The sequence below is a fragment of the Lissotriton helveticus genome, chromosome 10, assembly GCF_964261635.1.
Source record: "Lissotriton helveticus chromosome 10, aLisHel1.1, whole genome shotgun sequence".
Classification (NCBI taxonomy): Eukaryota; Metazoa; Chordata; class Amphibia; order Caudata; family Salamandridae; genus Lissotriton; species Lissotriton helveticus.
In genome coordinates, this window is record NC_136071.1 from 441,033,069 (window position 1) to 441,056,667 (window position 23,599).

Here is a 23,599-nt window from a genome sequence, read left to right on the forward strand (position 1 = left end):
AAAAGCACATGTCCTACCTTTTAAATACACTGCACCCTGCCCATAGGACTGTCTAGGGCCTACCTTAGGGATGACTTATATGTAATAAAAGGGAGGTTTGGACCTGACAAGTAGGTTAATAATCCAGGTCAAAATGGCAGTTTAAAACTGCACACACAGACTCTGCAATAGCAGGCCTGAGCCATGTTTAAAGGGCTACTGAGTGGATCACACAATCAGTGCTGCAGGCCCACTAGTAGCATTTAATTTACAGGCCCTGGTCACATATAGTGCACATTACTAGGGGTTTACAAGTGAATTAAATATGCCAAAATTGGATAAGTCAATTGTACCATGTTTAGAGTACAGAGCATATGCATTATAGCACTAGTTAGGAGTGGTAAAGTGCCCAGAATCATAAAGCCAGAAAATCTAAAGTCAGCAAAACAGGAGGTTACAAGGCAAAAAAGTAATCTATGGAATCAAAAGCAATCCAAAACAATAATATAATATAAAACATGTATAAAAACATTTGACTGTCATAAATCTCTGAGGTACATCCCAAAGCACAAACAATTAGTCTGTTGTGGATTAGTCATGCTGGAAACCTCCCCAAATCAAACTTTGAAAAAATGTTTTGGCCCATTTCCATTAATGAGATGAAGCAATATGCAATGCAGGATCACCTGTGCTGCCTTTTTTTTAAAAAAATAGGTTATATTATGATACCTTTCTAAGACACTGGCATAACGAAAATTGAGGGGGTCTCCCTGCATGGTACGAACAGGGGCCCCCTCCAGGCTCAATCAGGAGCTCTCTGGCCAGAGTGCAGTGCCAAAGGGGCCCCCTGGAGCTTGAGGCCCCCCGCACCGAGTGGCCTGCGAGGACCTGTGTTAAGCCCATGTTCTTTTTTTTTTTTTGTCCTCATCTCACCTATAAGCATATTTCAGAGTTTTACAGCCGTTATTATGGACCTGGGCTCCCTCCGGCCAACTGCACTTGCTTAGGTCTCCCGACCAACTCCTTACACTGGAGTTAAGGTGTAATCATTAACCCTGGGCGTAGTACTTCGCTAGTGTTGCCTACTTCGCCATTTGCGAAGTAGGCGTAGCAGGCAACACTACGCCCACTGCGTGGGCGTAGCGAAGTTGCCTGCCACCCGCCTCCCTCCCGCCCTCCCTAAATACATAAATAATGGTTTTAAAAAGAATAAACACCACTTACCTTGTCGGCTGCGTCTCCGGGGCTCCCTCTGGTAACCGCGCCGCCATGTTGGATACTAATGCGCATGCGCGGCCGCCCGCGCATGCGCATTTCTCCTGAGGGAGGCGGGTAGTATTTAGCGAGGGCGGGAGGGAGGCGGGTGGCGCGTAGTGGGGCTACGCAAAGTGCGGAGGTGGACGTAGTTTCTGGTCCACTTCGCGTAGCCCCACTATGCCTACTACGCCCAGAGACCGGGTCCCTTCGCGCTTAGTTACCAAAACAGTCTCAGGTCACGGCCCAGAGTGATAAGGGGTTGCCAGAGGCTGGTTGAAGTGCTGTAGGAGCTGGCAAGGTCAAGGCGAGCCATTGCAAATGCTGAATTCAGCCAATCTTCCATTCTTGGGGGGCTTGGGTCTTTCCATTTCACACAGATTTCTCTGCGCGCCAGCAAGATAAGACATAATAATGTACACTGACGCCAAGACACCTGTAGGAGGTGGAAAGTCTTTCTGCAGACTGGGAGGATGGTATACTTACTTGTTGTTGTGGGATTATAGATGTCCCCGTGCTTTCTGTTCATCTGCCTATCTGCAGCTTCTACCCCCAGTTCTGCATCCTTTAACTACAGTTCTGACTGAGCACTCTACTCTGAATAAACAGATTCATCTCCTATGTTATCTGTGTCTGTTCGGAATGTGACTACCTCTGCCTTTAATTGATACGACAGAGTTAACGTAATCCTACATATTATGTCTCCCCTGCAGGCTGTAAGAAAGTGCACTTTTTGCCATTCCAGAGATTACATTCAGTGCTTTGCATTGTCAAAACAATGTAATCACTGTAGCAAATGGGTTCTGCCCATTTAGTCACCCTGGATTTATTGGTTTTGACTACCCATACTTTAGACTTTTACTATGAGTAAGTCTCACTACCTGAGTATCGCTGACTGTAAATTCATGCGAATTGAGCTGAGACCCAGTGTCTGTCTTTTAAGAAAAGCCCACTGCTGTACAAGTATGGTGAGTGAGAGAGTGAGTGAGTCGGCATTTCTTAAGCGCATGGCTACCCGGAGGCATCCCAGCGCTGATAGCAGTAGATTTCAGGACTCTGTGCTGCCTTAGGGAAACAGCAAGGTCTTCATTTGTTTTCGGAAGGTCAGATGGTTAGTCTCAAGACAGATCTGAAGAAGAAGGGAGTTCCACAATTTGGCGACATTATATGAAAACAGACGTCCTCCACTTCTTGACTTCCTTATTTTAGAAATTGCGGTCAGATGTTTACTGTCCGATCGCAGAGCCTTGAATGATGGACCGAATGATGAGAGGTCACTTACCTGCTTATGCCTTGTGAGCAATACACAAAGCCTTAAATTTGATTCTCTCTTGTATGGGGAACCAGTGGAGAATGGCCTGGGCAGGTATAGCCAATTGACGGTTGGAAATTCTCAAAAGCAAACATGCTGCCTAGTTCTGGGCAATTTGTGATTTTGCAGTGGTAAGGTAAGGGTGGGACTCCTAAATAAAGGACATTAGCGTACTCCAGCCGGGAACGGACCAATGCCTGGACCATAAGTCTTCTGGAGGAGAACGGTAAAAGAGGAAGGACCTTATGCACCATTCTGAAAATGCCGTAGCAACTAGCTGCAACCTTCCGTGCCTGTTCCTTAAAGTCAAGATTGCGATCAAGCCAGATGCCCAGGCTCTTGATCTGGTCCTTAGGAGGGGGAGCGGGGCCGAGACAGATTGGCCAGAATTATCCCATATTTCAAGTAGGGGGCTTGCCAAGAAACATCACCTCTGTCTTGGCCCCATTAAGTTTAAGGTAAGAGTGTTCCATCCAAATTGCCACATTCTCCAAACACAACGCTAAATCAGGCACTGTGTTGTCATGGTGGTTAAGAGAGACAACCAGCTGTGTGTCATCGGAGTAAGTAACAATCTGGACTCCTAAAGGCTTCACTATCTCTGCTAGGGGGCTCATGTAGACATTAAATAAAGTGGGGCTCAGGAAAGATCCCTGTGGGACCCCGCATCCGAGATGGATATGTTCAGAAAAAGTTTTGCCTTCAAAGACTTGAAAGGACCTGCCCTCCAGAAAGGGTTGCAGCCACTTTAGAGACCCCTGTTCACTCCCACAATCCTGAGTCTCTGGATCAGCAACAGATGATTAACAGTGTCAAAGGCTGCACTGAGGTTTACGAGAATGATCACAGCACAGCTTCCATCATCTAATATCTTCCTGGATTCTTCCACCACTACCAGGAGGGCGGTCTCGGTACCTTGTTGTGGTCAAAATCTGGCTGTGAGGGGTGGAGGCAATTGTGGCTCTCCAGAAATACTGAGAGAGGCTCTGTGCTGGTTACACGTGAATACGTCAGTGGCAGTTGCTTTGAAGGTGAAACAGCAAATCCTGAAAGGAATCAGAAAATGAAGGGGTAACCAGTGTAACTCAAATAGACGGAGGGCAATATGTTCTAAGTGTGGATGATGGTTAGCAGTTGAGCAGTAAAGCAAAGACTATACAAGCAAAACAACTTGAATTAACAAAAGTGGGTGAAAATGGAAATATGGTTTGAAATTGATAGCAGAATCTAACACAACCACCAGAAAATGCACAGAAGATTGGGAGGCAAGCATGGTGCCCAGAACCAAACGTCAGGTTAACTGATGCTATGCCAACATAGGGGAGTGTGTGAAAGAAATCTAAGAAGTCAGATTTAGTTAGATTAACTTTGATAAATATACTAACATTTAGTCCTCAGAGAGCATTCATGACGTTCTCCACTAAAGCTTCCCATTGCTTCCCATTTTGTGGGAGCACAGCACATGCAAGACTGTACAACAGCATCCACAAGCAGGTGCTCTTTCGCTGTCTCCCTCTCACGCTCCCTCTCTCTCCATCTGTCTCTGTTTCTCTGTCTCTCTCTGTCTCTGTAGCTCTCTCTGTCTCTCTCTCACTCCCTTGCTCTTTCTGTCTCTTCATCTCCATTTCTCTCTCTATGCTTCTCTTTCTCTCTCTCTCTCTCTCTCTCTCTCTCTGTCCCTCTACCTGTGACTCATTCTCTGTAAAGTTACGATAAATAGTACGGTGGCAATGAAATCTATTTTTTTCTTTATGTACTCGTTAGCTCTTTTAATGAACAGATTATTATGCATGCCTACACGTACATGCTGTAGAAATGACAACACTTTACATTCAATTTCATCATGTCAGACATTTACCACTGTTGAGTTCTAAATTCCATAACTTTCTGAAGTTGACTCCATTCTTGTTGAGGTTACTGGATGCCTGCAGGCCACTACAGATTACTAATTCCAACCTTGTGCTCCTTTCACTGACTGATATTTGAGCCTCTTGACTTCAGTTAAAGTAATCCGAGACTAAATCTCGCTGAATGCACCAAGCAACCGTTCATTCCTAGACCAGTTCTTAGGTTTTCTGCAGATAAAGGTCCTTGGCTTTCTTTACTTTTGCAGTTCTTGCTACAAGGGGAAACCTCGGCCCATACTACTGCTTGTAGGGTCCCTCCCATAAATATTCGGCTCCTAATGAATGAAGCATTCAGTGATTGTGTCAATGCTTTTTATGGATCAACGTGAAATCAACACTAGAAGTAAATGTGAGGAAGAGCAAGAATCTTTTCTTCGTGTCAGCACAGTAATCTAACATTGGCCAACCTTAGTCCTAGAGAGCTGTTTGTTTTAGTGCTGCAGATGTGAAATGTTGTTTTTTTTGTAATTCTTGTAGCAACTGGTGCCTCTGGCACTGCACCTTCTATCACGATTCACTGTACTGAGCACTGCAGTGTATACGGTAGTTTTAGTGTGCAGGCATCTGTGCTACCGTTTACCATTCTTATCTGCCACCTTCACAAGGGTGTTCGAGGTAATTTTAAACATTCATCCTCGAAGTCCTAACACTCCAAAACTTCCTTCATTTGCAAGTGTGAGAGACACAATATACAATGAATTGTTCAACACTCTTGTGATACTCTCTTTACAAAACAACTTTACAATATTTGGCAAAACCATTGGCATCTTTCAAAAAACATAATGGACAACCACTGTATTTCAGAGAAAGATTTAACTGGTACTGATTGAGCAAACTGTTAAAATCCTGCTTTTTGCGTTCAATTGCTGTTTAATTGCATACTATCTTAAGTTATGATGAGAATATGTGTTGCCCTTGGCACAACCATGTTGTGTTTGTGGCAGTCTGGGTGGATTTCCAAAATGGTGCCTAGATTTCCTTATTTTCAAGCAGGGAGAACGAAAGAAGGAAAACCTAGTTGCATTCTCCCAAACACTGTCTCGTACACAAAAGAGCAACTAGGTTTAATAAATCAAGGAAAGGAAAGGGAACTGTTCCAAAAAACAAAAAATCCAAAGATTTTGGACTGAACGTCTCCCATACTAAATAATGTTGTGTTTCATCATTGGCACCTATCTACACTCTGGTAGAGTGATACCACCAGAGTGGACTCAACCGAATAAAGGGTTCTTATATAAAGTATCTCTCTGTATAAAGCAGGGATTCCGTTGAAAAAAGATATTAAACATTCTTGTGGTCCACCCCAAAGATTTCTTTTTTTACTTAAGGGTACTGTGAACACAAGTAAAGAATAGGTACAGGGTACTAATTAAGCATTAGTTTCTTAATTCCCCCTGATTGTGCCAACATGTTTCTGCCCTCGCTAAGAGCCTGTCCAGGGCTAGGGCCTTCGTCAGGGCTATGTATGTGTCCCTGCCTGTCTACCCATGCATTCCATGCACTATGATGAGGCATAAGGCTCTCACATGAATGATTGTCTTCTGAATTACAAGTACCTTATTTTTGAGTGATTCCTCAATCATGTGTGTCTGGCGGAGAGACCCTTCCCATAGTCAAAATCACATCAAGGAAGTGGGTCTGCTGTGGAACCTGTCAATGCCGCTCTGACCGTTGTCAAACTGGATCCCTGTTTTATCCAGAGAGATACTTTATATAAGAACTCCCTATTTGGTTGGGTCCGCCCTAGTGGTATCTCTCTACCAGGGTTTGGATAGGTGCCAATGATGAAGCATGACACTATTTAGTGTGTGAGACATCTATTCCACAATCTTTTGATTTTTTGGTTTTTCAAACGGTTTCTTTTCTTTTTCTTGATTTATTTAAACTAGTTGTCCTTTTGTGTATGACCTACATTTCCTTAGCCAGCCAGAAGCATATGTAAGAAGTCAAGATGCATGTAATATGTTTTTTCTAATATGTTTGCTGGATGTTGGGAGGTCTTGGCGGAGTAACGCATACAGTATAAGATATTAGTCTGCTGAGCTGAGATGGCTATCATAAAGTTACATTAAGAACTAAATTAAGCATTTCAGTACCATGCCAGCCCTTTTGCATGAGGCAGGGCTTCATGTTTTTAGGCCTCGCCTGAGACAGTGCATGTGCTGTCACTTGCGAGACCTTTGTTAACATAAAGGGGGCGTGGAGCCTGCCTGTTGCTTACCATTCATTGGCTTCATTGTCACTCATATTTGCTGCCTTGGTCAGCCTGTGCCAGTTTCACTTTCTCTTCATTTGGTTCTCCCTTACGTGCAGCGTGGACCAAGTACCGATTGCTTGGTATTTTTGATAAGTGTCCTTCCGCTGCTCACGCTGGGACTGAGGTACTTTTTATTTATTCTTCACCCTACCACGTTGTTGCTTGGCCATTGTTTCTTGCACCCTTCCCCGACCCATGCCCATCGTTGCTACTTCAACCCCCACTTCCTTCCCTGTGTCGGAGCTTGCCTGTTGTTTTTATGCTTGACCCGTGCCCCTTCCTGCATCTTTGCTTGCCCCTTCCTTGCTTGTTTGCCTTCCCTTGTCCCCTCGTATTCCCATTCCTAAACATCCACTCTTGTTGTACAAATTTACTTTTCAAGGAAACCTCTTAAATGTGATAACAAAGTGTCTGTAAACACAGTCATGGTGCTGCACAACGTGGCTAAAAAAGTAAACATTGAAAAGCCAATAGATCTCACATAGGTGAGACCTATTGGCTTTGCCAGGGCTTCAATGCAGCTAAAAACCATCACAGTTTACGTGTGCAGTGTAATACAATTTGGATACTTTAGGACATTTCAAAATCGTTGTTTTAATTTGATGTATTCATTGAACCAATTACAATATTTGTATTTAAAAATGCAGTCTGAAATTCCCCTATGCTATTTGCTGTGTGCCCCTGTCCGAGGCAAGTCAAGATGGGCTGCATTCTCTGGAGGCTCTGAAAGAAACATCAAGGAAGCCATTTAATTAGCACATTCATTTCCTGCTTTCGCTAAGCATGGCCATTATAAAAATGGGGTAACCCAAAATGGTTCGAGGACCTGGGTAGTTAGTAGTATCAAAAACAGTGGTCCCAACCGACAGTTAAAGATCAACTAAATGTATTCTTACAATAAATACTTATTGTTTATGAGCAATCAAAATATTCTGCTCTAAAGAATCAATCAACTACTACTTTACAAAAGAAACGAAGGAAAAGTAACAGCACCCTGACATATCAACCCAGGTTGAACACAAGGAGTTTAATAAATCACTCCATCGCACATATTTATATACATTTTTACATAATTACATTAACGGTATGAATAAGCAGAATTGATAAGACCGTGCTTCGTTTCTTTTGTAAAGTAGTAGTTGATTGATTCTTTAGAGCAGAATATTTTGATTGCTCATAAACAATTAAACATTTAGTTGTTCGCTAAGCATGGAGCAGGCCAGTTGCGGTGGCCAAGTAGTGTCCTTGTGCAAAAGGGTGCAGCAGTTGACATTCATTGCGACTTACTGCAAAAACATGAAATTATATTAATGCTGCACCACGGGCTTGATACATTGGCTCCAGCAGAGCTTCGAAGCAACTGTGCATTTCTGTTGTGTAGATTGAGGTAGAGTTTGGCATCAACCAGGAAGTTTAAGGAGTTGGCTTTTCTGATTAGAGTGAAGGTGACCTCAGTTGTTGTCAGTGCCTGAGGATATCCAAGAGGGAAAAGCATTCTCCAGGACCAGTCCCAGAAGAGGAAATGTGGAAATTGCTGCAGGTTGTCAGGAGTTTAACAAGAAGACCTGATTTCCTAAAATGACAATGTATTTAGGGGATCACTGATAGAATATCGAGGAGCAAAATATCGACCTAGCAAAATATTGATGACAAAATATAGAATGCCAGAATATCGAATTCCTATATTCTGTCAATTCAATATTTTATTTTCGATATTGTGACTGTTCACCGTATTTAGGCACGTGTGAGGGCCTGTAGTACCCACCCACTTGGAAATATTGGGTTTGGGCTAGATGGTCTCCACTTTTACACTGATGGTTGAAATGTAACCGTTCAAACCCTGACTCCCCCAAAGCTCTTTCAGTCCACAAAGTGTGTGGAGAAAGGCATGCCATGACCTTTTGGAGTAAAAAAAATGAGTGTGAAAATATAAGCACAATTATTTCATTTCAATCAAAACAAATGTGTAAAAAAATCACGAGTTACCACAGAAATGTATTGATGCTCATGCCTAAGGATCACTTTGCCCATATTTAGGGGGTTTAGGTTTTTTGTTTTTGCTGCTTGCATCCTCTAACTTCCGAAACTTTCTCTGTCCCAGATGCATTCCCCACAAAGCTTTTTCACGCCACATTCTTTCACTCACAGAGCCCCCGCCTGCCCACCAACGGAGAGACTCACCTAATTGTAGTGGTCCCTTGTTGCAACATTGTATCATGTTCTTTGCTATTGTTCCTTTTCTTTGTGGTCTCCATGTTCATGTGAATCTTGCTTCTTTCTGCAGATCATTGTTTTCTTGTGCTATGGAGCCAGGATGAACAAGTGGGTCCTACAGACGTACCACCCAGACTACATGACAAGCCCCCTGGTCTACCATCCCGGGCACCGGGCAAGAGCATGGAGATTTCTCACCTATATGTTCATGCATGTAGGGTAAGTCCCTTGATGGAGGTAGATGTGGGGGGCTGCCTATAGTAATCCCATGATTGCTGACGCTGGTATCGGGACATGGAAAGGCAAAATAGCTAGGAAAAGATTTAGCATGTTCTCAAATAAAGGCTGTGGAAAAGTAAGCTATTTGTTTGTTGACATCCATTGAGACATCCTCCTATTTCTATGATGCCCATTGCTAAATGGGATTTTTCAGAATTGGGAGCGTTTTAGTAAGCTCAGAAATACTCCTTAGATTTGAGTTCAGTGGCACTTGTGCTATTCACGGGGAACCGATTGTATTCTAAACTTACTTTACAGGGCTTAGGTCAGCCTCTTTCAGCAATTGGATTATTTTCCCTTGGAACTGTTAGCCATTGGCTTGCAACAGTGTCAAACACTTCTTGGCTTAGCCCACAGGAGTATTTTGGCATCACCGTTTTTCCTATGGCTACTTGGAGTGTCCTTCTGATTCCTACAGAAAACACCAGGGACTGTTATACAATCTGCAAGTGACTGAATAACACTGGGCACCAACAAAAGTATCTGAAAACTGCATGGTAGAGAAAAGAAGGTAACCCTTTTTTCTTCAATATTTTTCAACCGTTTTCAGGTGTTTTGCCTGTTCTTGCTGCCCAGTGTGCAAACAAGCATTGGTAAAGCTATCAGCATGCAGTAAAAATATCAAATGTGTTGACTTTGCCAATGCTTGTGTTTCTTGATGTTCCGAAACGGGAGTAAAACAGTAGCCTTCGGGTATTTAAAACATTTTTAATGTGCCTTCATGTTAAAATATGGTTAGATTGCGCCTTAAACTGGGGACCACAGTGGGGCAGCTGGAAGGCAAAACTGACGAAGGAAAGTAGCGTTAAAGAATGCCTAGAACTCCTTGAGGGTACAGAATAGGAGACAGACGGAGAATGAAGCAGGCACAGATAGGACATATATGACTATTGTGAATACGCTTTAGATAACTCTGCATTCTGTCCCTCTATCTGTATCTTCCTACATTGTCCTTAAGGAATTGGGGGTAGGGCATGTCTCTGACCTTGTGGCATTGGCTCCATTATTAGACTGGATAAGGATGTGGACTGACCCCGAAGTATAACTGAAGCCAAAGATTGCCTGATCTTGTAGAGGGCGAACAGTATTCTTTGGCTCGGCTATATTAAGACTCTAGCAGAGAAACTGGGGCGCCCTAATCTGTTTGAATCCCCAAATGGGATAATTAAAAAAACATTCTGATTTGGGCCAAAAACGAATATTTGTCAATCATAAATGCAGAAAGAGAAGCCAGGGAGCTTCTTAAACCTATTGTATTTAACTGTTTTTGCAATACCCTACCATTCATAGCCAAACGCTTCTTCTACAGCATGATTGCTGTATTCAAGTGAAACAATTTCAGGAATGTGGTGCCATGGTCAGCACCTTGCCAGCACTCTAACTGTTGATCTGCACACTCAGCACTGTTTCAGAAAATGGGAAAGCCAGAAGTGCCATTCTTGTTCAAATTAACCCACTCTACCAGCTCCTCACATCATCATCCAGCCACATGCTGTGATGAGTTGTGCAACACCTGTAGTTGAAATCACCAATTGTCTAAACATTGGTCTTCGAGGTATTGCCACCTCAAAAGCAAGTGCAAGTAAAGTGCCTCGACAATTGTTGGACCTTTCTCCCCACATGTTCTCCTCATCCTTGCCTTCACTATCACTTTGAAACACTCCAGTTGTCCTTCTGCAACCTCTGTTACATGCTCATTTAGTCCATCTCCATGCCCAGGAAAACTAAGACAGAAGAAGAACCCATTGTCTTCTCAGGGTCAAAACTCCCCCTGAGCTCAACCGCCAGCTGTAAAAAGCATGCCAGAAAATCAGCATTTTGACTACACTCTCTAGAGGATTCTGCAAACAAGAAATCGTCCAGATAGTGTAGAATGGTGTCAGCATCATTTCTGAAGCAAACACCACATTCGTAAAAAAAAACAAAAAACGTGCCAAATCATTTCACCATACAGTCCTCTTAACAAATAAATTAATCATCAGTGCAACCTACCTCAGTCCATGACTGATTGTATATCAGCCTGAACTCTCCTTCAGCTTTCTTCAGGATAATGTTCAAGGGGATACCACCAACACATCCCTAAGAGTCAAACAGGCCTGCCATCCTACTTTCCTGAACTTCTTTAATCAACGTTGTCCAAATCAACTCCCTTTGACTTTTTAGCTAATGATTTGAGGGACCTAGTACTCTTCCTAAGAAGTAGTTAAAGTTGGATTATCAAACAATCTTGATGGAGAGATGTGTTTGTGATGGTACCCATTAAAACCATTTAACCAGTTACCTGATACAAGTTTTACTCCTGCCCACAGAATGCCCAAGACCTTTTTCAAGGCATGGCAAAACTGATGTTTTAGTTAAGAAGAAGCGTGAGGTGAGTGGAAAATTAGAACGGTACTTTAGCTATGATGGGCTTATCATTCTGAGATTTCATTTGGTGTTTAAAAATGTGTCCACCTCCAACTGACTAAACACATCAATCACTTTGACCTCCTCAACCAACACCAATTCGGCTTCCGTGCCGGACACAGCACTGAATCAGCCATGACTCACATTATTGATGACGCACTCCAAAAACGGCACCTGCCTCCTCATCCTACTTGACCTCTCATCTGCATTTGATACGGTCAAACACGAGAACCTACTCGATCTCTTGAATATCAGAATGGGCATCTCTGGGACAGTACTCAAATGGTTCACCTCCTTCCTTCATAACCGGACCCAGAAATTCAAAACTAATAACACTATGTCCACACCTGTTCCAGTTACACTTGGTGTCCCGCAAGGTTCCTCCCTGTCACCGACCCTGTTCAACCTAGTCATGGAGCCACTCACCGCACTGCTTCATGCCTCTAATGTGCAATTCCACATGTATGCGGATGATACCCAACTCTACCTCAAACTTCAATCCCCTGAAGACATCAAACTTCTCAACTCAACACTTAAAGACACACAAACATGGCTGGCAGAGAACCATCTCAAACTTAATGCTCTAAAAACAGAATTCCTCCTAATAGCACCCCCGCCAAAATCCCCATCGCCCAGGACTGGCTGAAACACCTCACTGCCTTCAACGTCCAACCTATCATTGTAGACTCAGCCAAATCCTTACGCATCACCCTCGACTCCAATCTCAATATGCAACGACATATTAGCAATGCAACCAAGGGAGCTCATTTCCAAATCAATACCTTGAGAAAGCTGAAACCCTTCCTCCCAGCCAACGACTTTAGAACTGCCATTCAAGCACTAATAATCCCTCGGATTGACTATGGAAATACCGCCCTCTGCGGCCTCCCACTATCAACAACCGCACCATTAAGAGCCTCCATCAACGCTGCAGCTAAAACTTTCCCAGATCTCTCCGGACTTAAAATCTCTGAATTGGCTACCGCTCGAAGCCAGAATACACCTGAAAATCGCATGCATTACTCACAAAGCCTTACATCACAGCTCGCCCAGCTACATTGCTCGAAAATTGACAATCTCAGGAGGCTCAAGAGCCACAAGAAGCACAGAAACTCTCCTTTTGAAACCACAAAGATTCCACAAGAAAAAAACTTACAAGCGTTCCTTCTCAGGGATGGCCCCCAGGATCTGGAAATCCCTCCCGCCAGAAACTAGACTCATCTCATCCACTGCCTCCTTCAAAAAAGAAGTCAAATCTATCCTCATGGCTAAATTCACCTGAACGTTAACTTTGCATTTACTGTTTGCCTGTTTGCCTCCCCCTTGTATTTCAGTGCCTCAATCGACCACACAATCACACCCTACTGCCTGGCATTGTGCGCTCCCTGTACAAATCGCCTAATTAATTTCCTTTATTGCGTTCTCCTTTCATATGTATGTACGAATTGCCTTATTAATTTTTCTTTACTGCACTCTTTTTTCATGTGTATGTAAAGCACTCTGATATCTGCAAGGATCATGTTCCCGCTTTACAAAACTCTGAAAATAAATAAATAAAATAAATCCTTTACACTCCAATGTCCTTGGACATACTGAGGGCCCAAGTGGCACTGGCTCACACTGGCCATTCTGTTTTACTCATAAACAAAGCTAAGCCCTAAAAAGGCGTGAAGTTGCTTCGTGTATTGTTTAATGCTGCTGAAAATCTTCTTTCTTTGATTATTTGTGAGTACTTAATATTAATCACAGTTCTCTATTGTGGCAATCTTTTATTCCATTTTCACATGGAAATGATAATTTAGAAACCATCCAATAGAGAGATCCTTTGTCATATCATTCATAAATATATCGAAAAATGTGTTGCTATTTAATTTAATAAAGACATATCAATAAGACCCGTATGCTTTTCAGACCGTTGGTCCTTCGCCGGTGGGTGGCACCTGAAAGGTTTAGTAAACTGACTGTAAAGTAAATATGTAGTCAAAGAACCATTGCTTTCTTAAATTAAGTAATTTTGAGAATGTCACATATCAATTGATGGTGTATTACAAATAGTTGGTGGCCCCGTGGGTGATTTTATTTCCTGATGTGGAACGGCTGGGTCACAGAGGAACTTATATGTATTTGCTTTCATGCAGAACCACGGTTATCAAAAAAAGGTATTTTTACTCGCAGAGCGGAAGAAAATATTCATCCATTTGGGGAACCAACTTATCTGGCAAATCATGGTTGTGCAATATGTGGCTTCCATAAGACCTCTCAACTAATAAAGTTGGAAAACTTATTGAATGTGTGTTAAGCAACCAATGATGAAATTATCATGGCAAGATTGGTACAAGTGGAAAACATTAGTGGATCCTAAGCTGTGTTTGATAGAAAGGAATTCTATTAACTACTGTTTGCCAACCACCGGCGAAAGCTTTGACACTAGCTCTAGCAAGGCCAGTAATGCGGCCAGTGTGTCATGGGCCACAGTGCAAAAAAAGAATAGGGTCCCTATGGCTTCTTTTTTGAATGATAAAATATGTAATAATCAGGATTCAGTAGGCTCCTCAGGTCTCTGGGCCCTGGTACCACTGCACTTACTGTACCAATGAAAGTTACGCCCCTGAATAAGACCCCATTGCTTTGCATACTCTACTTTAATAGGGGTCTTGGTTACGCCAAAGCTTTCAGCAGGGTCAGACTGGCCTACAGGGCAATCTGGCAGTAGTGCTTAATTTGAGCTGGTGGCTGCAGGTGGGACAGACTGGCGCCTTTTTTAGGGTACCAGTCCTCATTTTTTTGCATCAGACTTTCACCCTGAGCAAGAGAGAAAAAACTCACAACAGGTAAAGAAAGAGGAAGATGGAAAAACTGTTATAAAGGCAGAAAGCAGAGATGAAAAAGAACCGGAAAGAATGAGGAGGAGTGCTTGGTTGTGAACCAAGGAGGCATGAAGTGGCATCATGTCTATGATAAATAATGATTATATAACTCCAGTTTGTAAAGCGTGATTTATCACCCCTAAGGATATCCAGGCGCCGGGGGCAGTCTGGGAGATTAAGTGACCTATTGCCCAGAGTCACATGGTGCTGAACTGAGCTGCTGCCAGCGATGAAACCGCAAGCCCCGTGCTCTGGAGTCAGCCACTTTGGACGATGAGCCACACCTTCCCCCCCCATGCACCCTTGATATTTGCCACTCCGCCCTTTGATACAAAGCTTTGGGTACTGGCACTGATTGTATTACAAATTAAACACTGATCAGTTTAAGGGCTGATTTTTTTTTTGGGGGGGGGTAGTCTGTGGGCCTGTTTTATGGTCTGGTGGGATGATTTTTACTTTCCACTTCTCTGATATTACCACAAACACCACACAACATTTCAAAACGCTTTATACTGTTTGTCACTACAAGTTTAAAACGGCCCTCATTTGCAAACGTGGGCCACTTTTTGCTGTTTGATTAGCCAATGGCCAGCACTTTGAATTTGGAGATCCGGGCCTATTTGCTGTCCCAGTCCGACCCCGATCTCATGGTAAGTCTTCGTTCTCGTAGACAGCCTGGACACAAAAGGAGCTTATCTCAGTGCAGCCAGGCAAGACGCCGAGGGTCTGGGATTCCTGTAAGTCTGTACTGTTAGTTGCCGATTTACCACTGCACAGGGACCATCCTCGCGGCTCCTGCACGTTTGCAAGCCCCTGGGATTCCGCCTCTTTAAGGGGTAAACCAGTAGGGGGGGCAGAATTTTAAAGCCAAAAACTGTGACACTTCACAAAAATAGAAGGATTACCATTTTACTTCAAGCAATGAGAGCGCTCCTCAGCAGAGAATTACAGAACAGGCAGTAAGAACATACATAAACTGCTATTTTTAAACCCAGGAGCTTGCCTGTTAATGAAATTGCTTTCTTGAAACAACTGCTAACTATCCCTGCTTTGTAAAACATAAAAAAACACCTCACACCGTTTTCAGTCGACCCTCTTTCAAAACAGGGACATGAGCTACATTTCTTGACATTTTCTGGGACAGCTGGTTAAAAACTGGGACAGTCCTGGCAAAACGGGGACGCCTGGTCACCCTAAAACGGTCCATCCATGCATTCCTCATTCCGTGTCCGGTGTGCTTCCGCTGGCTGCACGTGATCCTGACGCTGCTTCCTGGCCTACAAGCTAGAACGTGCTTCCCACGAGGCCTACGAGACACCCGCATCCTTTCGTGGTTTCGAAGAGGGCAATGTCTGTCACGACGAGGCAGCGTTCCGCACTCTCCTTCGTTGCGGGGTTAAGCGGAGGCTGGCGATGCAGACGCCCCTGCTCTGCCGCCCGGGCAGCTTCTCGTCATGCGGGTCTCTGCCCTGGGCCTTTCTGCGCATCTTCGCCGTCCCCATGGCAACCCAGGTGCACAGAGGCGGCCCCTGCCAACTAATTACAACGCATGCCCCTCTCTAATTACAGCCATGGAAGAAAAGCCCGCGCAGGGCCCCGGGATAACAATAGTTCACACTAAAGACACAGCCTCTCCCCCTGAGAGAAAAGTGCCAGCCAGCAGAGGAAAACACCCCTTGAAGCTTCTATTTATATTCTGAGATCCTCACGTGGGATTGTAATTGTTATTAGCGCCCGCCCTAAAGAGTTGACGTTTAGCATTTAATGTTTTTTTTCTCTTATTTTATCATGGTCGGCATATATTAGACGGAGTTCTGGTCCGTTTCCGCTGGGATGGTGCACATACCAACTACAGGTAAAGTGAACAGTTAAGTAGCAAGAGAAGTTCTACCGTTTCTGATAGAAATGTTAAAAGTGGAACCCAGACACGGAATTTCCGTCAACAATGGTGGGATGGTGGTGGAAAGTAATGCTCTTACGTTTTCCTCCAAATTTAAAATCCCCTCCAGAAATTCGACAATTTTTGAACATCACCTACTTCTAGATCAGATTGACTATATCATTGCCTCCCCATTGCCGTACTGTTTAGGGCCAAATCATTTCCCACCAGTTATTTACACTTTCCGTTGAATCCCCACTTCAGTCTTCTTATAGATCTCTCCGAAATGGTGGCTGCAAAATAAAATGCCTGAATTTCTACTTTATTTAAAAGAGTTGGAAAATTAGCTTGAGGGTTGAAAAATTAGCTGGAGTAGAACCCTGTTTTGAAGCTCTTTCTAAAGGATGGCAGTTCTAATATTTGGCATTCAATGAAAAAGGAGCCACGGTGGGAAGTGCCTGCCTACTTAGCCTGTCCCTGCGCACTTCAGCACTCAGAGACCTATCCGTGAGGTATGGCAGCATTTTGTTCCATAGACACCTCGGTCCGAAACACAGAAGGTTTGGAAAGGAACACCTTTGCCAGTGATAGCCAACAGAGAGCGAGGAATTGATAAGAGAAATTGTTTCGATGAGGAGCTCCTTCGAACAGCATTGCTACTACATTCTCGTTCAGTTACAATCTGATCATCAGTTAAGCAATAATAATGATTTAAAGGGCGCAGGAAGTGAAGACAATAAAGTTGGTTTTGAAGTTGGCTTAGTGAGAAGCAGATGATGTTCAATGTGCGGATAAAAGGAGAACGAGGACTTGGTCACCCTAACTCAAGGGTCCACATCTCATTCCTGCCTATTTAAATGCTTATATGTCGCTGGTAGTAGTGAGAGACCAAAATGCAGATTTAGCTTCCAGGGGCTTCGGGCAAGACAAAGGTAACTTTCTTAAAGTCTCTTTCGCAAAATGTTTATTGAAAATCCAATTTCACCAGTGAATTGGACTTTTAATAAACATTTCAAAACGCCCAAAAATGAAATAAGTATCTATTTCCTAGCCAGAAATATCATGCATCAAACATACTATTGTATCCTATTGATTTCTTATGAAACAGCCAACCCTGCTACATTGAAATAACTTTTAGGGCCTTTTTAACTGTAAGCACATGTTTAACATTAAACTTTTACATATCCTACTTTTAAAAACATGCACCTTGCCTTATGGGCAGTGAGGCCTACTAAGGGGTGATTTATTGACATTTAAAAGGAAGGTTTAGTCCTTTCAAAAAATCGTTACTTAGACAGGTAGAATTTGCAGTTTAAAACTGCGCAGCTAGGCTGCAATGGTAGTCCTGGAGACATGTTTACAGTGTACTGTAGTGAATGCTATAATGAGTGCTGCAGTCCATTGGTAGCATTTAATTTACAGGCCCTAGGTACACTTGGTACCAAATGCAAGGGACTTATAGGCAAATTAAACAAACCAATCCTTTGGATACCAAATTTACAATGTTAAAAGAAGGAGCACAAACACCTTACCACTGGTACACAGGGGTAAAAAGCACGGAGGTCTATAGCCAGCAAATATAGAATTAAGCAAATAAATCCAGGCTGACTCCTCAAAAAGGGCAAATTTCCAGCAATGTGAACGTGGTCAACCACATTGAAAGCCAATGGTAGATCCATAATGAGAAGCACCTAGGCACTGCTGATGTCCAAGTCAGGAGAGTCTAGATACTGTTGATGTTCAAGTCTGTTTAAAGGTGCCAGGACATACACCAAGAAGGATTCAGTTCTTGGCTGGGCTGATGCCCACCAGAAGGAGTTTGAAAGAGTCCAAAGAATAATAATTGAATCCTTGCATAGGGATAATCCCTTGGACCAGGTACATGGTCTAAATGACTTCAACGTTAAAGAGAAAAGGTGTGGGACCCGGAGCCGTTGTTTAACTCCTAGTGACTTGTGGTACAAGGGGTGTGCAGTTCCTAAGGGGGGCAGGGGAGAGACAGGTCTTTCTTCGTGATGCCCTCACACACCCCAAGGGATGTCATGCTTCATCATAGGGCATTGCTCCTCGTCGGGCTGGCGCTGCAATGCTCGACGGGCTCACCGTAAATGGGGCTCTTTGCCGGAGATCTTTTAGAAGAAGCAGTGGGGTACGTGCGGTTAAGAGGGTAAGGATAGTGTAGTGCATAGGAAATGGATATTTAAAGTAATTCTGGATCAGGCTCATTCAAAAACAATTTTAATGGGTCAGGTAGTTCCAGCTTAATTAAAAAGTGTGTGGATGCCCTATGTGGATGCAATGTTCCTCGAGGGCTATCGCTGTGTGGTGGGTCAACATGTTTCATGCCCTTGTTGCTCCTAACGAGTCAAATGGCACTTCTTCAGGACCTAAGTGGATAAATAGTGCACCACTAGAGATATGGTTCCTATGGTGCGGGGAGTTGACCAGGCACAATAGAGTGTAGCCCTAGTAGACCTATACTGGGCAAAAGACCTGTGGGGGAGAAAAGAACAAGGGAGGCGGGGAGGAGACAGACATACAACAATGGATGTTAAAACCTGAAAGGGACTGGGAAAGTCTCTGTTAAGTAGTGAGACCTCATATGCTGCCACATAATAGTGTTGCTCATGCATGCACATATAGTGAATTGAAAGCATGCCATTGTTTGTATGGTGGGGTGATGTAGCAAAAGGAGTAGATAATGGCTACTTGACAGTTAAAAAGGTGGGGTTAAGGGGGTGGTTGGGGAGGGGGGCACGTGTGTGGAGGTTAAGTTAGGTTCATATGCTTAGTAAAGGAACCCTCCGTAACCAACGTGCTCATGTGTAGCAATCAAGAGAGACTCCTCGCAGGCTGGGCAACTGAGGTAATACCACGTGCTCAGTTGTGTCTCTCGAGCGATATTAATGACTCTCCTGGTTGTGAATCCATAAAGCGGTAGAATGGTCGCAATAGGGCACACCCAACTGGTGACCCCTGTGCTAAGTTACTGCTCGTGCTTGACCCCCCGCCTGTAGTCTGGCGAAGTGTGGGGCAACAGTAATACATGCAAGTACATCCAGTGACGTCCAATCTGGATGTGCCAATGGGTCCTGTCAGCTAATGTTACCTTCAGTGAGCTAATATGGTGGTATTAAAGGTGCCGACATGCACTATAACAACACACAAATTACCGGGTATAGCATATTGAGAAGGTAAGTTAGCTTTGCTAGATGTCTTCAACACTGGAAATAGCCATATTTTTATTGGCTTAAAATAATGAGAACAAAAAAAACAGAAAATGGATTTTGTCCTCCTTGATGCTTTTCCCTCAAGAACAAATTAATCTTTATTGATTGTTCCAATATGGACCAAACACATTGAACTCTAAAATACATATGTTATGTTATGGTATTTAAAAGTATTTGTAAAGCGCAACTAACACCTGACGGTTTCTTGGCGCTGAATATGCAAAATTGTATGCACACCCATCTTCTATCTTGCATAATACAAATAATCCTGTCTGTGATCTTTTATTTTATACATGCAATAATATTTACCTTGGATATAGTTTCACGTTCCATCCATAGTGTTCGCAAATTTAGAGTCAATAAAGAAATGAAGGAATAGGCTATCCAATGGGCTTTTAGGCATCATTGCGAACCAAAATATCCCTCAATTCAACTGAAAAACAAACACGTTTGGACTGGACCAAAGATTGATCCAAGAAAGCATAGGTTTTAGGATAGTGCTTCTTTGTAGCTGTAGGAAATCCACCTTTTCTTGCCTTTTGCTGGACCCCATATATCTGCTGCCTTTAGAACACTGTGCATGTTACACCTGCTAACCTGTAGTAAAGTGCCTGTGCCCCCTTTAGTTTAAACATATTTGAATTGGCATATTCCTAATTGGTATATTTAACTTACTTAAAAGTCCCAATCATATGGTACAAAATGTACCCAGGGCCTGGAAGTTAAATGCCACCTAGTGGCCTGCGGCACCCGTTCTCCCATCTACTACAGTGGCAGTGCACATATGGCTTAATGTAGCCTGACTATAGCAGTGTAAAAATTGCAATTCGACCGCTCAAAATAAACTCTTTTGGCAGGTGAAAATCTTCCTTTTAAATATTTATAAGTCATCCCTATATAGGCCTTAAAGCCCATAAGGCAAGGGTGCTTGGTATTTAATATAAATCATTTAGTAATTTATTGTTAATATTTCCTTACAGTGACTGGCACCTAAATGCTATTTTTCACTGTGACAGGCCTAGTTCCCCAAAATAGAACATCAGAGTACAGACTAAAATCCTAAAACTGTATTTTCCGAATGGAACTACCTAGAAAAATAATTAAACAACTACTTTTACTAGTTATTAGAAATCCAATACAATGGTAAAGTGAGATTTATTTGAAATATTAGGTAAAAATACCTTTCAGAAAGTTACCTTTTCCTTGTCTAAAGTTCCTGGAGGTTACTTTGCATGTGCTTTCCAACGTCTCCTAGCCAGTATTTGAATGTGTGAATGTAGTGTAATTTTTTTCCCAGGAGCTACACAATTGACCACTGTCATTGACAGGTCGACCTGAATAGGCAGGGATGACTTCTTTGAGGTGAGTAGAAGGGTGCCAGCTGATAGCATCTTTTTTGGCATTACAGTGTCAAATCATTCTTGACAGGTCTGCTGGGTTTACATATAACGCTGGGGGGACATTTCAAAGGACAGTAACAGGATGCAAAGACAATTCTTGTGTTTCCTCGGTCTGGTTGCTCAAAAAGCTGCATTTATTCTACCAGATTTCAGTCTTTTGGTTTATTGGGGGTACCATGGCTGCTTCAAACTGGATTTTGGTGTAAGATGTGGGAAGACACTAGGATTACCATTGCATGCTCCGCACACAGTCTCCTAGCCCCCAGAGCTCAAGTTTAGTGTGGCAGAAGATTTTCACCTTCTTAAAAAGGCCCAAAGTGGGTAAGGTTGGCCCCAGGAACTTTTATCCCATTGGTTAGGTTGTGCCTAGGAGTCATTCCCATAAACTAGCCATGCCAGGCATGGATGTTGCATTTCAAGGCTTTACTTTAGAGCACTGCTGGACCTGAGGAAGAACATAAGCGGTCTGGACCTGCAGTATGTGGCCTGAGAGGAGCCTTGAAGGACTGGACATGTTCCCTATTGTACCCAAAACACAGAAGTAGACTCCAAGGCTGACCTACTGTTCAACTGCAAGGAGCAACAAGCTACAACAGGCATTTCCTGCTACTGCTCAACTGACCAGTGTCAATTGGACCTGGAAAAAAATGAGGACAAACTTGTGTGCGTGGCGCGCCATTCAAACCTGGATCAGAAAGTCAGGCAAATAGTCAATTCCCAATGGCACATACTTAATATCGGTACAGAGGAAGGTATGTTACCTAAGCACATTTGCATTCAGAAGTAACCGTAACTTGAGAAATAACCTAGTGAAGTACAACTTGGATAGTATGCACAATTTATGGCAGAAATCTATCACAGGAAACAATCCGATAAGTATTACACACAAATATGGTCATGCCACGCATGCGAAGGAACTATTGTCTCCAGTCAAATTACAGTTGGACGAAAGAGAATTACCTTGACTAACATAACAAATTGCAGATCCTCTAATGTGATATAGCTTATTTTGTGCTGAGGCGGTCTGGGATACATAGGAGAGACAAACCATGAATTCAGAGTAAGGTATAATGAACACAAATTTGCTATCCGCATTTGTAAGAGCTTGGCACCTTTAGTACAACTTTGGACTCGATTTGGCCACATGGAAAGAGAACTAACATGGATCATTATTGACAAGCTACAATCCATTAAAGGAAAGGGCTACAATAAACAACGCAAGAAGAGAGAAGTATATTGAATCTTCTCACTTGGTACCCACAAAAGGGGCCTGAATGAGGTATTTCCATGGCAGAATGCTATCTATTAACTCCCCTTTTGCTTTCTGTGTACACATGCTACATAAGTACATGTACATGATTAGCCATTGACCACCCTTAGCTCCTAGAGGTAGTAACCTCGTTTTTTTCCTTTTCTCTTTTTTGTTTTGTTGGTATCTCCCTATTTTGTGGTTGGCCTAGTATCTGGAGGTTGGATTTGTTTCCCTTTTTCAACATTAAATTTGGCCCTGATATCCTTGGATACCTAGGATAAAAGAATATATGCTGCGGTTTAGAGTACTGATTTGGGACCTCTTTCCTTTGTCTAAGGTATGACATTCTTGCAATACAAGATCTAGATTTTGGATCAATGGGGAATCCTAACTTGCATTCTTTGTTTTTGTACAACGTTTGAGCTTTTTGGTATCCGTTATTATAGTTTTCCATATGCATTACTCTATTCCTCCATCATGGTGGCCATTGTAGATACCCTTATAAGTAAGATATCTAGTCCTTTGTTTCTTTTCTTTTTTTTTGGTCCTCATCTCACCTATAAGCTTATTGCAGAGTGTTACAGCCATTGTTGTGGACCTGGGCTCCCTCCGGCTACCTTCACTTGCTTAGGTCTCCCGACCAGTCTCAGATCTCAGCCCATAGTAATAAGGGGTTGCCAGAGGCTGGTCAGAGTGCTGCCAGAGCCAACAAGGTCGAGGTGAGCCATCGCAAATGCTGATATAAGCCAATCTTCCACTCTTGGGGGGCTTGGGTCTTTCCATTTCACACATATTTCTCTGCGCGCCAGCAAAATAAGACATAATAAGAGTCCTCTATCATTCACTGCCAGGTCCTTTGTTGAGAAACCATTGTTCGCGAAAAAAACTAAAGACCCATTGACCACAATGTTCATATTGAAAATCCTGCACAGACAGTCCCCAATCCCTTTCCAAAACACTCCTAGCTCTGGGCATTCGAAGAAAGTATGGATGTCATTAGCTTTAGGGGCCATACATCTGTGACATTTCGGCTCCGGGGTTGGGGCAAATTTTGCTATTTTAGCTGGGCTATATTAAATACGATTAGTCACAAAAAAGTGATTCTTCTTCAAACTAGCTGATTTTGTAAATATATAAAGAAGTTTTAAGGAAGGTTCTAAAAAATCCCCTATTGCAGATTCAAAGGGGGATTGATTCCACTCAGAGGCCTGTGTTGGGATATCCTTATAGTCTGCTTCAACCAGCTTTCTATACCAAATCGAAACTTCTTTCTTCAACTGTTGGGCCGATGTGAAAAGAAGCTTCATTATGCCAGGGCCTATCCTGGCTCTCAATATTTCCCACGAGTGGATACCATTTGCAT

At 43.0% G+C, this 23,599-nt stretch overlaps 1 protein-coding gene across 1 annotated transcript in view; it reads left to right on the plus strand.

Annotated features, from left to right (window-relative positions):
• RHBDL1 (rhomboid like 1) overlaps nt 1-23,599 on the plus strand; it is a 533,195-nt gene that overhangs the window by 251,295 nt on the left and 258,301 nt on the right. Inside the window, exon 4 of the mRNA XM_078664288.1 lies at nt 8,994-9,142. Coding sequence (XP_078520414.1) covers nt 8,994-9,142 — 149 coding nt within the window. The remainder of the gene's footprint in view (nt 1-8,993; nt 9,143-23,599) is intronic.